Source organism: Phacochoerus africanus, chromosome 4, assembly GCF_016906955.1.
Source record: "Phacochoerus africanus isolate WHEZ1 chromosome 4, ROS_Pafr_v1, whole genome shotgun sequence".
Lineage (NCBI taxonomy): Eukaryota > Metazoa > Chordata > Mammalia > Artiodactyla > Suidae > Phacochoerus > Phacochoerus africanus.
The window spans coordinates 72,290,709-72,308,359 of NC_062547.1; the positions used below are offsets into that span (position 1 = coordinate 72,290,709).

The following is a 17,651-nucleotide window of genomic DNA, read 5'->3' on the forward strand; positions in this document are numbered from 1 at the left end:
AGGACCTACTGTATAGCACAGGGAACTATACTCAATATTTTGTAATAACCTATATAGATACAGATATAGGTATGGATATAAATAGATGTATAACTGAACTGAATCACTTTGCCGTACACCTAAAATTAACACAACATTGTAAATCAACTTATCCTCCAATATAAAATAAAAATTAAATTTAAAAAATAAAAATAGGAGTTCCCGTTGTGGCTCAGTGGGTGGTGAACGCGACTAGCATTCATGAGGACGAGGATTTGATCCCTGGCCTTGCTCAGTGGATTAAGGATCCGGCATTGCCGTGAGCTGTGGTGTAGGTCGAAGATGCGGCTCAGATCCTGAGTTGCGGTGGCTGTGGCCTGGGCCGGTGGCTGCAGCTCCAATTCGACCCCTAGCCTGGGAACCTCCATGTGCTGCTGGTGTGGGCCTAAAAGACACAAAGACAAAAAAAATTAAAAAAAAAAAGTCATACCTACTTTGATCTTCAAAGGAAGCTGAATACTACATACTATACACACATAGTCTGTATACACACAGTGCCCATAGCACACACAAAATACAAACCTACCAAGATGACTGCAGCTATGGGTCCTAAGAAACTAAAGATAAATCCCTCCTGTATCCTGATCCAGCAACTGAAAAAAGAAAACAGTACTAGTAGCACTTAAGAAGGCAACGCAATACAATAAATGATGTTAATAGAGACTATTTATATAGCATTTACATTGCAGGCACAGTCCTGTGAAGTAGAGGGGGTCACTATCTTTATTTTACAGACGAGGAAACCTAGGAAAGAATGGAATTAACCTTCTCCCAGAGTCGCCCTGCTGGTAAGTGTGGGACCTTAACTTTGGAACCAGGCAGTCAAGCCCAGCATTCACGCTCCTTCATTGTGTTACTTCAGACTAGCTGTTCACCCTTTGGCTAAACCTCAGTTTGCTTGGTATACAAACAAAACGTGGATAATAGGACTTCCTTCCCCGAGGTCTCTTTCGAGAGAGATGAAAAGTTGTGCCTATGAACCGCCTCACACGGGGGCTGGGGGAGTAACGGTCCAGCCTTGTTATGATTTATGTTGTGTTTTCTGTCCTCCCTCCATGGACGCAGGTGTGTACACCTAGCCCCTCTGGCATGAGCTCAGCACCGTACTCACTGCGTAGGTGTGCCATATCCATGGGGTTTGAGTCCTGCAGACACAGCCACTATCACCGCTGGGACCCCATAGCCGAAAGGGTATATAAACCTCTTCTTGAATTTTCCTGCACTGGTGTAGTTGGCCACCTTGAGGTTCCGGACAGTGAGGAAGAGGTGGAGACCTTCGAAGAGCATCCAGGTGAAGGCGGCCAGGTAGAGATAATGCAACACACCTGCGATGATGGAACACAGCACCTGGAGGGGAGGGGGGAGCCATGGAGTGTCGATGGACAGAGAGATCTCACCATCTGCTCTACCCTGGGGTTGTCTCCAGATATGCTAGGTGGGGATGCTTGCTTAGCCTTCTTTGCCTGTCTTTCTTTTATTGAGAGCCTGTCTCCAAATGGATTGGAGGGCCCTCTTGTCTATTCCCATGCCTTAGGCTGAGTGTTGTTTGGGCCACCCAAGAAAAAATGAAAATGTATCATGTCTAAAGTTCAATGAGATCGTCATGTCTTATAAACCATCTTAAAATGAAGACAAGATTTGCCGGGGGTTGAGCACTCCAGAAGGTAAGGGATCCCTTTGCCGGGGGAAAGAAGGAGAACAAATTAGGAGTTTGGGATTAGCAGATATACACTGCTATACATAAAACAAATAAATGACAAGGACCTACTGCATAGCACAGGGAACTACACTCAATAGCTTGTAATAATCTGGAATGAAAAGGAATCTGAAAAGAGGAGTTCCCTTATGGCACTGTGGATTAAGGATCCCAAGGTGTCACTGCAGCAGCTCGGGCCACTGCTGTGGTGCAGGTTTGATCCCTGGCTGGGGAACTTCCACATGCCACAGGTGTAGCCAAAAAAAATTTTTAAAAGAGAATGTGGAGTTCCCATTGTGGCGCAGTGGTTAACGAATCTGACTAGAAACCATGAGGTTGCGGGTTCAATCCCTGCCCTTGCTCAGTGGGTTAAGGACCCAGCGTTGCCGCGAGCTGTGGTGTAGGTCGCAGACGCGGCTCGGATCCTGCGTTGCTGTGGCTCTGGCGTAGGCTGGCAGCTACAGCTCCGATTTGACCCCTAGCCTGGGAACCTCCATATGCCGCGGGAGCAGCCCTAGAAAAGGCAAAAAGACAAAAATAAAAAAATTAAAAAAATAAAAATAAAAAAGAATGTGAAAAGAATATGTATATAACTGAATCGCTTCATTGTATGCTTGAAATGAATATAACATTATAAATTAACTATACTTTGATTTTTAAAAGTCTGAAAGAAAGAAGAAAGAATGAATGAATGAATTGTGGCTAACTCTCTCACCTTGGGCTCCGTCCAGTCAATGCCTATGAGGAAGAGGAGGTGGGCCACGAAGAGGCAGATGGAGAGCTGCAGGTGGAGGGAGGTGCTGATGTTCTGGATGGGTCGACACAAGAGGAAGGTGAGGGCGGCCAGGAGCAGGCACAGCAGAGAGAGGCTCAGCCCCAGGTAGGTGATCACAGTCAGCACAGGATCCTTCTGGATCTATCAGGAGAAAAGAGATGCCAACACATTTTCATTTTGGACACTATGGTTCCTAATAATCCAGGCCTTAGTCCCCTCATTGCATGGTGTTCATTTCTTCCTGAGAGACTGAGTATCCAGAATGTGGCCAGATCACCTATCAATAGAGAACCTAGGGAGTTCCCTTGTGGCTCAGTGGGTTAAGGATCTGGCATTGTCACTATTGTGAGTTGAGTCACTGCTGTGATGTGGGTTCAATTCCTGGTCCAGGAACTTCTGTATGCTGCCAATGAGGCCCCAAACCCCCTCATGATGAGATACCACCACACACCTCCTAGAAACGCTAATTATTTTTAATAAGAAAAAAAGAGTAATTTTTAAAAGGAAGAAAAGAAAAGAAGAAGGGAGAGGGAGATATACATATATTACTCTGTAATAATTTTTTCGTCTTCCTTTTTTAAGGTCCCAGTCCCCTCACCCCATGCCACGCTGCAGCAGAGCTGATTTCAGTGACAAATGTGTTTATATACATACCTCCTCCAGCTCGACTGAGGCCACGAGGATGGCAAAGGTAGACAGATGGCTGCAGCTGCATATGGTATGATTTCTGTCATAAAAGATGTTTTGGCACCCTTCATTCGACCAGACCGTCTCATCCCAGTAGACACAGACAGGCTTCTGGCTTTCCTCTAGCATCTGGAAAGAGAATTCCTCCTTCATGAGACATTATTATTTATTTATTTATTTAGTCTTTTTGAGATTTCTTGGGCCGCTCTCGCGGCATATGCAGATTCCAAGGCTAGGGGGTCTAATTGGAGCTGTAGCTCGGCCTACACCACAGCCACAGCAACGTGGGATCCTTAACTCACCGAGCAAGGCCAGGGATCGAACCCGCAACCTCATGGTTCCTAGTTGGATTCGTTAACCACTGCGCCACGATGGGAACTCCGAGACATTATCATTTAAAATCAGAAGCTAAGCAACCTAAGTGCCCATCAACAGACAATTGGATTAAGAAGACATAGGGGAGGAGCTCCTGCTTTGGCGCAATGGGATTGGTGGCCTCTTGGTAGCACTGTGACTAAGGTTCAATTCCCCCACCCAGCACAGTGGGTTAAGGACTCAGGGTTGCCACAGCTTCAGCTTAGGTTCAGACTGCTGCTTGGATCTGATCCCTGGCTGGGGAGCTCCATACGCCATGGGGTGGCCAAAAACAGAAAAAAAAAAAGAGAAAAAACCAAAAAACGGCCAACCAAAAATGAAAAAAAAAAAAAAGATGTGGGGAGCTATATATATATATATAATATTTATATATTACATATTCCATTATATGTAATAATATTCCATCATATATAACAGAATATAATTATATGAAATTATGTATATTACATATTCCATTATATAATGGAATGTTATTATATATAATGGAATATGTATTATATAGAATGGAATATAATTTTATATATTGCAATATTACTGAGCCATAAAAAAGCATGAATACTGCCATTTGCAGCAACACAGATGGACCTAGAGAATATTATGCTTAGTGAAATAAGTCAGACAGAGAAAGACAGACACTCTATGTCATATCTTATATGAGGACTCTGAAAAACAGGAGTTCCCACTGTGGCGCAATGGGTTAAGAATCCACTGCAGCGGCTCTGGTTGCTCTGGAGGCACAGGTTGGATCCCTGGCCTGGCACAGCAGCTTAAAGGATCTGGCATTGCTGCAGCTGCTACATAGGTCGCAGCTGTGGCTCAGATTCAATCCCGGGCCTGGGAACTTCCATATGCCATGGGTTCAGTGTTAAAAAAAATAATAAAACAAATGAACATATACATAAAACAGACACAGACTCACAGGCCTAGAAAACAAACTTGTGGTTTACCAAAGAGGAGAGAGAAGAGGGCAGGGACAAATTAGGAGTATGGGATTAGCAGATACAAACTACTATACATCAAATAGATAAGCAACGAGGACCTAGTATATAGCACAGGGAACTATACCCATTATCTTGTAATATCCTACCATGAAATATAATCTGCAAAAATACTGAATCAGTATGCCATACACCTGAAGCCAACACAATATTGTCAATCAATTACATGTCAATAAGAATTTTTTTTAATTTTTAAAAATAAAAAATAGGAGTTCCCGTTATGGCTTAGTGGGTTAAGGACCCAACATAGTCGCCATGAGGAGACTGGTCTTGCTCATTGGGTTAAGTATCTGGCGTTGCCGCAAGCTACAGTATTCATCACAGATGCGGCTTGGAGCTGGTGTTGCTGTGGCGGTGGTGTAGGCCTGCAGCAGTAGCTCTGATTCGACGCCTAGCCCAGAAACGTCCATATGCGGCAATAAAAAAAAAAATCAGAATCTTGCACTCAAGGTCCTTACCATCCTGATTCATGATAATATTTTCTGAACTTTGACAGCTACCTCCTACCACGTTGCACATGTTACTTTTTTTCCCTTGACATTCCTGGATGTTTTGTTCTTGTTCTATGTGGAAGTCCTATAGCCAGTACTTCAAAAGGAGACTGTGTTTGGAGATGAGGTCTTTAAAGAAGTATTTAAGGTAAACTCAGGTCACCAGGGGTGGGCCTTCATCCAATATGATTGGTGTCCTTGTAATATGAGAATATCAGACACACACAGAGGGCGACCAAGACAGGAGAGGTCTTCTAGCACAGAAGGGAGGCTACAGAGTCAGAATAAGCCAACCCTGGCACCCCTTGATCTCCATTTGGCCTCCAGAGCCTTGAGAACATACATTTCTGTTCTTGAAGCCATCCAGTCTGGGGTCCTTTGTTATGACAACCCTGGAAAACTCACTAAGCTTTTCCTCCCACATTGGTCTTCGCTTAAACTAGAAGACTTTCCCAAGAGATTTTGTGGCAGGTGATCCAAGGACCAGGCCATGCAAACACAACTTGAAACCGTTTGCTGAGAAGGCTCCTCCAGACAACGACACTTGCCATCTGGGAAGGAGCAGTTCTGAGAGCTAAGCTGAGCCAAGTACAATCAGATGACACTGCCAGAGGACACGTCTACCGCCTGCCTACCTCCACAATTTAATCTCAGAACCATCTTATGGCATAGGGACTGTCCTTGTCCCCATTTCATGGATGAGGAAAGCTGAGGCTCCCAGAAGGAAAAGCATTCATCAGAGGTCCTACAATAGGCAAGATGAAGCTTCTGGCAATGGACCCTGTGCTTAAGTAGCTCCCCATCTATCATCTCTCATGACCCCTGCTCCATGGTAAAGGAGGTGTTGGTCATTTGCAGAAAGTCAGTGGAATGAGAGGTCAATTTTTGAGACTTTTAAAAAATTATGGCAACAGTTTGTGATAACCCAGATGGGAAAAAAAGAATGGCTGTATGTCTATGTAGAACTGATTCGCTTTGCTGTCCACATGAACCTAATACAATGTTGAAGTCAACCCTATTCCACTGAAAATTTTAAAAAATGAAAAAAATTATGGCATTCTGTTTTCTTTTTTTTTAGCTTTATAGTTGATGTACAAAGGACTACACGTATTTACTACGTACAACTTGACAAATTTGGACATTTGAAACATTGTGATAGTATTTCCACTGTCAAGGTAATAAACACAGGAGTTCCCATCATGGCTCAGCAGTTAACGAATCTGACTAGCATCCATGAGGATGCAGGTTTGATTCCTGGCCTTGCTCAGTAGGTTAGGAATCCAGCATTGCCATGATCTGTGGTGTAGGTTCCAGACACGGACCAGATCCTGCGTTGCTGTGGCTGTGGTGTAGGCCAGCAGCTGCAGCGCTGATTTGACCCCTAACCTGGGAACCTCCATATGCCGTGCACCCCTAAAGAGTTAAAAAAAAAAGGTAATAAACACACTCTCACTCAACCAAGAGTTTCCTTGTGTTCCTTTCTTTCTGTTTTGTTTTTTTGTTTGTTTTTTGTGGTAAGAATCCTTAGCATGAGAGCTACCCTCTTAACAAATTTTATAGTGCACAATACCGTATGAACTATATGCTTTGTTATAGAAAGTATTTTCTACTTAGAACTGGAAGCCCAGGGAACACATTTTAAAATTCTTCTTCAGTTAGTTGGAGGCTCATTTCTTAGAGGCCCCAGAAATCCATCATAATGTAAAAAAAAAAAAAAACTTTTAATATGACAAGCAATTTTTTTAAGGTCATTCTTTCATTTCCCCCATCTTTATTGAGGAGTACTGGCCAAATACAGTTGTCATATGGTGTGATGATTTGACCTAAAAATTTCTTACTGGGAACAACTTATGCATTTTCCCTTCCCAACAATAAACATGGCTACAGGTTGTATTGCTTCTTCGTCTGTTGAAGGAACAATTTCCAACATGTAATATTTTGGAGTAGCCGTTAATCAAGTACCTGGCTTGATTCCAAATCATAAGAGGGAAAAACAGCAGAGAAAGAAAGAAACGGAGGGAAAGGAGGGAGAGGGAGGGAGGAGAGAGAGGGGAGGAGGAGCGAGGGAGGGAGGGAGGGGGAGGGAGGGAGGGAGGGAGGGAGGAGGGAGAGAGAGAGAGAGGGAGAGAGTGGAGGGAGAGAGAGAGAGGGAGAGAGAGAGAAGGGGGGAGAGGCGAGGGAGAGAGGGAGAGAGGGAGAGAGAGCAGAGGGAGGGAGAGAGTGGGAGGGAGGGAAGAGAGAGAGAGGGAGGAGAGGGAGGGAGGGAGAGAGAGCGAGAGAGCGAGAGAGAGGGGAAGAGAGAGGGAGAGAGAGCAGAGAGGCAGAGGGGGGAGATGAGAGAGCGGGCGGGAGAGAGAGAGCGGGGGAGGGAGCGAGTGAGAGAGGGCGGGAGAGGTGAAGGTAGTTCTTATTGAGGAGTGGGGAGGGAGGTATGGCGATCGCATAGCTCTTTTGTATTCCGTTCTTCGTATCCTCTATCTAGCGATGTCTTGTCTGTCTATCTAGCCTCTCTCTCTCTCTCTCTCTCTCTCTTTCTTTCTTTCTGCTTTTTAGGCTGCACCTGCGGCATATGGAGGTTCCCAGGCTAGAGGTCGAAGCAGAGCTACAGCTGCCGGCTTATACCACAGCCACATCAATGAAGGATCTGAGCTGAGTTTCCCACACACACCACAGCTCAACGGCAACACCAGGTCCATAACCCACTGAGCAAGGCCAGGGATCGAACCCGCAACCTCATGGTTCCTAGTCGGATTCGTTTTTACTGCACCACGACGGGAACTCCATGATACTTTTCTTTTTCTCCTATTATTTTCCATCATGGTCTATCCAAAGAGATATGGTTCCCTGTGCTGTACAATAGGACCTCATTGCTTCTCTATGTATGACTGGGTCACTATGCTGTACAGCAGAAATTGACTCAACACTGTAAATCAACTATACCCTAATACAAAATAAATGTACAAAAAATGATACTTTTCCATTACTGGGTTTAAAGATGTCATAAAGAGAAATTTCCAGGTGTTCAAACAGCTTGATTTTTTTGCCCACCTGTACATGCTGAAACGTGAAGTTCACAGGTATGGTCAGAGAGCATTTCTCCTTACATCCTATGGAGGTGCTTATCACCTTGGAGTTCAGTTGAAAGTGATTCCAGTTTTCATCAAGAACCAGGTTTTCCTTATCCACAAACGAGCCATCTAAGATGGGCCCAATAGAATCATAAGAAATAAAGACCACAGCACCTGAAAGGAAGCAAGGAACCAATCAACCTAAGGAGGAAACTGGGGAAAGTCTACTTAGAAATAAGTTAAGAGAGGCGTTCCCGTCGTGGCTCAGTGGTTAACAAATCCAACTAGGAACCATGAGGTGGTGGGTTCAATCCCTTGCCTTGCTCAGTGGGTTAAGGATCTGGCGTTGCCGTGAGCTGTGGTATAGGTTGCAGACGCGGCTCAGATCCTGCGTTGCTGTGGCTCTGGCATAGACTGGTGGCTACAGCTCTGATTTGACCCCTCACCTGGGAACCTCCATATGCCTCGGGAGCGGCCCAAGAAATGGCAAAAAGACACACACACACAAAAAGAAGTAAGTTAAGGGAGTTCCCACTGTGGCTTGTGGCTTAAGGACCTGACATTGTCTAAGTGAGGATGAGGTTTGATCCCAGGCCCCACTCAGGTGGTTAAGGATCCAGTGTTGCCACAAGTTGCCACATAGGTCACAGATTCGGCTCAGATCCTGTGTTGCTGTGGCTATGGTGCGGTCCCAGCTGTGGCTCCAATTCGACCCTTGGTCAGGGAACTTCCATATGCTTCAGGTACAGCCCTAAAAAGAAAAAAAAAAACCTTAAGGACTTAACTTTAAAGTCTCTTATGAGTCTAACACAGAATGTAGGATTCTGAACTCTGCTTGACTAAACCACTAATCCATGAAAAATTGATTTGTAGTAGATTTCTTTTTTTTTTTCTTTTTGCCTTTTTCTAGGGCTGCTCCCATGGCATATTCAGGTTCCCAGACTAGGGGTCTAATCGGAGCTGTAGCTGCCAGCCTACGCCAGTGCCACAGCAACGCGGGATCCGAGCTGCGTCTGCGACACCACAGCTCCCGGCAATGCTGGGTCCTTAACCCACTGAGCAATGGCAGGGATTGAACCCACAACCTCATGGTTTCTAGTCGGATTCGTTAATCACTGAGCCACGACAGGAATTCCTGTGGCAGATTTCTGAAGTGTTTCCACTTGTAGGATGTTAAGGCTATTTCTAGATTCTATTAAAGAATTCCACTCTGGTCCTTGCAGCAGGATTTACAATAGCCAAGAGATGGAAGCAATTTAAGTGTCCATCCATAGACAAATGGATAAAGAAGATGTGGTATTTCTCCATAATGGAATATTAGCCATAAAACGAATAATGTCTTGCCATTTGCAGCAACATGGATGGGGAGGGAGACAAATGAAATAGGCGAAGGGTATAAACTTCCAGCTGCAAAATATATGTCACAGGGATGTCATTACACACAGGGAGTATAGTCGATAACCCTGTAACAGTTTTATATGATGAGGTGATCATTCCTAACGTGTAAAAGTGTCACTATGTTGTACCCCCGAAATTCATATAACATTGTATGTGAATTATAATTTAATTTTAAAAAGTGAAGTGCAGGGAGTTGCCTGTGACTCAGCAGGTTAAGAACCTGATGTTGTGTCTGTGAGCATTTGGGTTTGATCCCTGGTCTCGCTCAGTGGGTTAAGGACCTGGCGTTACTGCAAGCTGAGGCATAGGTCGCAGCTGCAGCTTCAGTTGGACCCCTGACCCAGAAACTTCCATATGCTGCAGGTACAGTCGTAAAAAGAAAAAAGAAAAAAAGAGAAAGTACATTTCCCCTTCCCCCCAACTCTAGAGACTTCTAGTAATCTAGGTAATTTCTGTTACCTCTGGTTTTTCCTCCAGTGATGACGGTGCAATCGATGTCCATGGATGCCTTTTCAGTTTGAATGTTAAATGTCACATTTTCTTCTTGGCAGCCATTCTTGATGGTCAGCGCTTTGATAGCTAAACAACAACAGCAAAGCAGAAAATCTGTGTGAAGACTGGATATCCTTTTGTCATTTATTTTAAAACAGAGTTTCATTGTCAGTCTTATTTAAAAAGTGACAAGAAGCTTCAAATAAAAACTGGAGCTTGGGTGATGGACGTGGAATGCACACATGGAGGGTAGGGTGTTGGCTTTGTTTGCAGACCCAGGCTCTCATTGGAGGGAAAAAAATCCAATATGGTGGAGTTGAGTGGGGCTGGTATGGGAATTTGTCACCTCTTCCAGCCATGAGACCCATGCTCTTTCTTTTTGACCATGCTGCCATTCAAGCGGAGTGTCTGCACTAGAGTTTGAAGCCATTACTTACTAATCAAACACTTTTCTACTTCTGATGCATGAGAAAGAATCACAAGGCATCTAACTCAGTCGCTTCATCTCCCCGACCCCCCCACTATTTCGTCTCTTCTGTTTTGAATGTCATCTACATATGAATCCACTTTTAGCTTCAGCCTCCCTCTTTCTCTCCACCTCCACAAAAATAAGGTTAAAAACTAAGATTTAACCTGGCAGCAAATCCAGACTCTTGGCCAGAGGACACACCCAGAATCTGATCTCGGCCACCACCCTGGTCTGAAGGGCCTATGGTCAAATCTCTCCTGGCTTACCCCATTCACCTCTAACTGTATTCATTGTTGCCCCAGAGCAGCCAGTGGGATCCTTTCAAAATGTGAATCAGATCACTAGTAAATCCTCTGCTCAGAAGCCTGCAGCATCTCCCTGAATAAAGGCCAGTGTGGTTACAATTCCCAGGAAGGCCCTACCTGACCTTGTCCTGCATTAACTTGACCAGTCACCTCCAGCCCCTCTGCAGGTATCTCCATTACACCAGAAATGCTCTCCTCAAGGCCTTTGCACTGGCTTCCCTCTGCCCAGGATCATTTTCCCCCAAATATGCACACAGCTCACTCCTCCTCTCCCTTCCGGTCTTCTTACAAATCTCACCTTCGCTCCAAACCTACTCTGATCACCCCAGGTAGCATCACGACCTGCTTCCCTGGCATTCGCTAGCTCCCTAACCTCAGCTCCAAGACGCATACATTCGATTCCATCAAGAGTGAAAACTTCATCCAAAAGTCTTTTAAACCAAAAATTGTTTCAATGAAAACCTTAGTATTTATTAAGTGAGAACCAAATAAAGAGTAAAATAAATTTTTAACTTTTAAAAAAAGCAAACCGGAGGTGCCTAAAACATCAATAGTCAATTTTAAGAGAATTCAAAATGCAAGACTAGAAGAGTACATATTGCTTTAAAGCCACAGCAAATCTTAGGATTTGGTGCTTTCACTGCTGTGGCCTGGGTTCAGTTCCTAGCCTGGAAACTTCCAAAAGCCGTGGGTAGAGCTGAATTTAAAAATAAATAAACAAAGCCACAGAAAATCTCAATTTCATAATATAAGCTTTTTCTAAGTGTTTCAATGGCATCGAATGTACCAAAACATTTTAATATGATAATTATGAAGACGGGAGATTTTATGGTATAAATACTTAAGTCCAGGTGGTTCCTTATATTACATAATAAGCAAGCCTTAATAATTCAACCAAATGACCAGTTAATTACTTTTGCAAGAATAAGCAAATATTAAGTGACATAAGAATTAAGATTTAAGGAGTTCCTGTCATGGCTCAGGGGTAACGAACCTGACTGGTATCCATGAGGACATGGGTTCAATCCCTCACTTCACTCAGTGAGTTAAGGATCCTGAGTTGCTGTGGCTGGGGAGTAGGCTGGCAGCTGCAGCTCCAATTCAACCTCTAGCCTGGGAACTTCCTTATGCTGTGGGTGCAGCCCTAATAAGACAAAAAACATATATATTAAGATTTAAAACCAACTCTTTTTAAAAAGTTTTCCTTTAAAGGGACTTTTTTCTGTAAGTCCTTAGATCCAAATTAAAAACACTTTTATGATATTTAAACAAAATTAAATAACAAACCACAGTAGGCAGAGGATGTTTAGAAACATAAATGGCATCCATAATATATAAAGAGCTCCTAAAGATCAATAAGATAAAGACTAAAAATACAATGGACAAGGAAAAATGGATAAAGAAAAATGGAAAAAGAATATGAATCAGAAAAACAACAGAAAAGAAACCCGATGGCCAGTATAAAATAATCCACTGGTAATCAGTGAAATTCACATACAACTATAGCAAGATAACATTTCTTATTCATCATCAGCAGCGGGGAAAAAGCCTGAAAACTCAAGGGTTGGAAGGTTGGCAACTGGAATGCTAATCCACAGAGTCAGAGTATAAACTGGTACAACTACTAGGGAAAGCAAATTAGCAAAAACCACAACGGTCAAAAATGCAAGTTCCTGGATTTCTGCTGTGGCGCAGCAGGTTAAGAAACCACTTAGTGTCCATGAGGATACAGGTTTGATCCTTGGCCTTGCTCAGTGGGTTAAGGATCCAGCATTGCCACAAGCTGTGGGGTAAGTCACAGATGCGGCTCAGATCTGGCGTTGCTATGGCAGTGGTGTAGGCTGGCAGCTGAAGCTCTGATTCAATCCCTAACCTGGGAATGTCCATATGTTGCAGGTGCAGCCCTAAAAAGAAAAAAGACAATAATGCAAGTTCCTAATATCCAGGAATTCTGACTATAGAATTTCCTAGAAAGAGTCTTCCACGTGTACACCAGAAGCACATATGATAATGTCCATTTAATAACTGTGCGCAACAGCCATTCAAAGAGCATGTCCAGGTCTAAAAGAGTAAAAATCAGCTTAAATTTAAAGAGAAAAAGGAAGCCCCACTCTCAGACACAGAAAAAGGCAGCTTCCATGGGAACAGGAAACATTACTCCTTTTCAGTTTGTGCAATAGCTGAAAAATGCCATGATGACCATTCCCTTGAATGACCACTGTCTTCTGACCAATGACTCCTCAGACCTGCTCTGCTATGTTCACTTATTACGAGGGACACGCATTTGCTAAGCCGTCCTTGCCTTACGGCAGCAACCGATCCCTAGTTAATCCTCCCTTCTCCAATCCTGCCTCAGAAATAGCAAGCGATCCAGGACTGACCAGTGCTTCACTATGGCCTCTTTAGGTCTCTTCAGCAGGAACCCCAATCCTGCAAAAGAGACTCCTATTCTCTTGCTGATTCAGAGGCATTCCACTCATCTTCTGGAATGTCCTCCCTTGAGTAAAATCTGACTGTCCCTGTTGATCTTTGGCTGATGAAGCTTTAATAGCCAGATACTAAAACGATCAAATAGCCAACAGGAGAAGAGGGGAGAAATAAATTGGGATTCGATCATGAGATGGACTATTACAGAATAAAAAAGAATAAACTAGGCAAGGAAGATAGATTGTTGACAACGAGTAGAGAAGCTAGAGTGCTTGTACCCTGTTGGTGGGAATGCAAAATGGTGGAGCGCCTGTGGAAAACAGGTTGGTAGTTCCTTGAAAGATTAAAAATAGAATTGCCATACGATTTAGCAATTCCACTTCTCAATCCAAAAGAACTAAAATCAAGATTGAGAAGAGATATATGCACATGTTGGTTGCAGCATTATTCACAACAGTTGCCATATGGAAACAATGTCAATACACCCTGACAGATGAATGGATAAAGAAAATGTGGTATATACATGCAATGGAGTATTTTTCAGCCTTAGAAAGGAAGGAAATTCTGCCATATGGGACAGCATGGATGAACCAGGATGACTCTGCCAAGTGAAATAAACCAGCCACAGAAGAACAAATACTGCATGTTGCCACTTATATGAGGTATCTGACATAGGCATCAAGAAACAGAGAATAAAATGGTCATTTCCAGGAGCTGGGTGAGGGGTACATCAGGAGTTGAGGTTCCATGTATGCAAAATTTCAATTATGCAAGATGAGTAAGTTCTAGAACTGTGCCCTACAATGGTGTGCCTATAGTTAATAATACTGTACTGTGCACTTAAAATTTTGTCGAAAGGACGCATCTTCAGTTCACTGTTCTTATCACAATAAAAAATGCAAAAAAAAAGGAAGTAGACTAATGAAAGCAACTTGGAGAATCATACGGAAATCTTATTTACAGAAAGTTATAAGCACTCCTAAGTAGTACCTATTGTTCAGGGAATATAAACATAAATATGTAATAAAAAATATCAACACACAGACTCAAAGGACACACACAAAATTGATGAGACTACGTTTCTATATGATAGGGCTGGAAGAAAAATATTCTGTAATATTCTATAACCTTCTACTTCATATATAGAAAATAGTATAGTTAAATATGGCAAAAGGCATAGTAACATTTGCTAATTCTGGGGGAGGTCAAATACATTGTTATAGTATTCTCTGAGATTTACTGGGATTTTTTTTTTTTTTGCTTTTTTTTTTAATCTTTTTTAGGGCTGCACAGGTGGCATATGAAAGTTCCCAAGCTAGGGGTCGAACTGGAGTGCAGCTGCTGGCCTACACCACAGCCACAGCAATGCCAGATCCAAGCCGTGTCTGTTACCTACACCACAGCTCATGACAACACTGGCTCCTTAACCCACTGAGCAGAGCCAGGGATCAAACCTGTATCCTCAGGGATACTAGTCGGGTTTGTTTCCACCGTGCCACAATAGGAACTCCCTACTGTGATTTTTTTAACCTAAAAAGGTGAGATCTTCTTCACTAATTGATGATAGGACCACAATTTTTTCCCTGTCCTTATGTTTAGCCATGCATTCATTCGTTTGACAATTACCAAGCCCTTCTAGGTACCAGACACTTTACTCACTAGGCGGTATTGATTTATTTATTTGTTTTTATTTATTTTGGCTATGCTCACAGCATGTAGAAGTTCCCTGGCCACTGACTGAACTCACACTACAGCAGTGATGAGGGTGGATCCTTAACTGCTAGGCCACCAGGGAACTCCACTAGGTGCTATTTATATCTTTTTTTGCCCATGGAAACCTTGTTGCCTCTAAGAGTAAAGACTGTTTTATCCTTCAATGTATCCTTGTTAAAGATTTGTACCTAACAACTACAAGGTGACACAGACTGAAAAATGACAGTACTATAGCTACAAAAGTTTCACTATGGAAATAGGTTAGACTTGACTGATGGATGGATGATTCAGCCAAATGAACTTTCAAGCCTCATCCAGTGCAAGCTTAGGATTCTAAAGAGAAACAGGAGGAATTCCATGGCAGCCTAGGAGTTAAGGACCTGGCAATATCACTGCTTTTGCTTGGGTCTGTGCTATGGCAAATTTTTGATCCCTGGCCTGGGAACTTCCACATGCCAACAGCATGGCCAAACAATAATAATAATAATAATATTTTTTTAAAAAAGATAAATAAAGAAAAACAGGATATTTTGTGTCAAGTACATACACAGGTCTCGCCAGTGTAAGAACAGAGAAAGCCATTTCCTGCCAAACAGTGGCTCTTGAATTTTAGCTCCACCAGCATTTCCTAAACCCAAATTAAATTCAAATGTCTGGCACTGCTATGTTCATAGCAGCACTATTTGCAATAGCCAAGACATGGAAACAATCTAAAATGTCCATTGACAGATGCATGCATTAAGAACATGTGGTACATATACACAATGGAATACTACTCAGCCATGAAAAAGAACAAAATAATGCCATTTGTAGCAATCTGGATGCAACTAGAGACTCTCATAGTGAAATAAGTCAGAAAGTGAAAGACAAATACCATATGATATCACTTACATGTGGAATTTAAAATACATCACAGATGAACCTATCTACAGAACTGAAAGAGACTCATAGACCTGGAGAACAGACTTGTGGTTGCCAAGGGGGAGGGGGAGGGAGTGGGATGGACTGGGAGTTTGGGGTGAGTAGATGCAAACTATTACTTTTAGAATGGATAAGCAATGAGGTCCTGCTGAACAGCACAGGGAACTAAATCCAATCACTTGTGATGGAACACTATGGAATATAATGTGAAAAAAGAATGTGTGTGTATATATATATATATATATATATATATATATATATATATGTATATGTATAACTGGGTCACTTTGCTGTATAGCAGAAATTGACAGAACATTGTAAATCAACTATAATATGATTTTTTTAAAAGAAATTCAAATGTCTGCATGAGTATCCATGACCATGGCTTACCCATGTATGATGATTGTACATTCACTGTCCCTCCAGTGGGTTGCTCCAGGGCAGCTTTATATGCAGCCAACTCCACACTTTGAAGATAATGCTTTGCTAAAAAGTTTGTTTCTTCCTTGCTTCTCAGAGATGACTCGTTCAGGATGTTGCTGACTTCAGGGTAAGAATTAGCCACTTCCTGCCACAGAAAATAGTGAGTGTGAAAACAGCTCTTCTTTGGGAGGAAATCATAAAAGGAAACTGAGTACAGATTCACTTTTCCAGACTGTGGGACTTCAAGGCCTCTTCAAGGAGGCTGAACTCAAAGCCTCTGGCCAAGACAAGAATTACCAGACCTAAGACACATGCGCCCGCATATTCATTGTAGCACTATTTACAATAGCCAAGACAAGGAAACAACCCAAGTGTCCATCAACAGATGATTGGATTAGGAAGATGTGGTATATATACACAATGGAATACTACTCAGCCATAAAAAAGAATGGAATAATGCCATTTGCAGCAACATGGATGGAACTAGAGACTCTCATCCTGAGTGAAGTAAGTCAGAAAGAGAAAGACAAATACCATAGGATATCACTCATATCTGGAATCTAATATGAGGCACAAAGGAACCTTACCACAGAAAAGAAAATCATGGACTTGCAGAACAGACTTGCGGTTGACTAGGGGGAGGGGGAGGGAGTGGGGTGATTGGGGAGCTTGGGGTTAACAGATACAAACTATTGCCTTTAGAATGGATTAGTAATGAGATCCTGCTGTGTAGCAATGGGAAGTATGTCTAGTCACTTATGATGGAGCATGATAATGTGCAAAAATAGAATGTGTACATGTATGTGTAACTGGGTCACCATGCTGTACAATAGAAAAAAATTGTATTAGGGAAATAACAATTTTTTAAAAATTGCAAAAAAAAAAAGAATTACCAGACCCTTATCATCGGCTCACCCGTCTCATTGCAATGTCCCCTCCCCAAACTTGAGTGACATGGCCCACTCCTTCCAACCCACTACTAGGAAAGATACATGGCCCACTCCTCACCCTGCCCTTACGGGGCCTTATATGCCCCCAACCAACAGCAGGGGTATCCTAAGACCCCCCCTTCCCCCATCCAATCAGCAGGTCAGCAGGTGTATCGTGAGACCTCTCCTCTCTCCCTGGGCTATAAAAACAGACAAGACCACACGCTGGTGGTCAGCTCTCCCTGATCATCAGCAAGTCGTCCCAGCTAGCAGCATCTTGTCTCTTCTTTCTCGTCACCTTGCTATGCCGGAAAATCCTTTTTCCAACCTAAGTGCACAGACCTTTCTTGAAAGCTTACTGCAGCTATGACCTTTCCATTTCCTAATCGTCGAAGAAGGGAGTGATGCAAAGCGTAGGGAAAGGCTTAGGAAATGAGGTGTGAAT

The 17,651-nt window shown here is 42.9% G+C and overlaps 1 protein-coding gene across 2 annotated transcripts in view; it reads right to left on the reverse strand.

The window, feature by feature from the left end:
- The window catches only part of LOC125125790 (adhesion G protein-coupled receptor E3-like), a 43,235-nt gene that overhangs the window by 9,353 nt on the left and 16,231 nt on the right, over positions 1 to 17,651 (reverse strand). For both annotated transcript variants that reach the window (XM_047777300.1, XM_047777301.1), the window contains 7 exons: positions 16,245 to 16,422; positions 9,987 to 10,106; positions 8,110 to 8,303; positions 3,165 to 3,326; positions 2,451 to 2,651; positions 1,151 to 1,386; positions 566 to 632 (listed from right to left, as the gene is read on the reverse strand). In XM_047777300.1, coding sequence (XP_047633256.1) covers positions 566 to 632; positions 1,151 to 1,386; positions 2,451 to 2,651; positions 3,165 to 3,326; positions 8,110 to 8,303; positions 9,987 to 10,106; positions 16,245 to 16,422 — 1,158 coding nt within the window. The remainder of the gene's footprint in view (positions 1 to 565; positions 633 to 1,150; positions 1,387 to 2,450; positions 2,652 to 3,164; positions 3,327 to 8,109; positions 8,304 to 9,986; positions 10,107 to 16,244; positions 16,423 to 17,651) is intronic.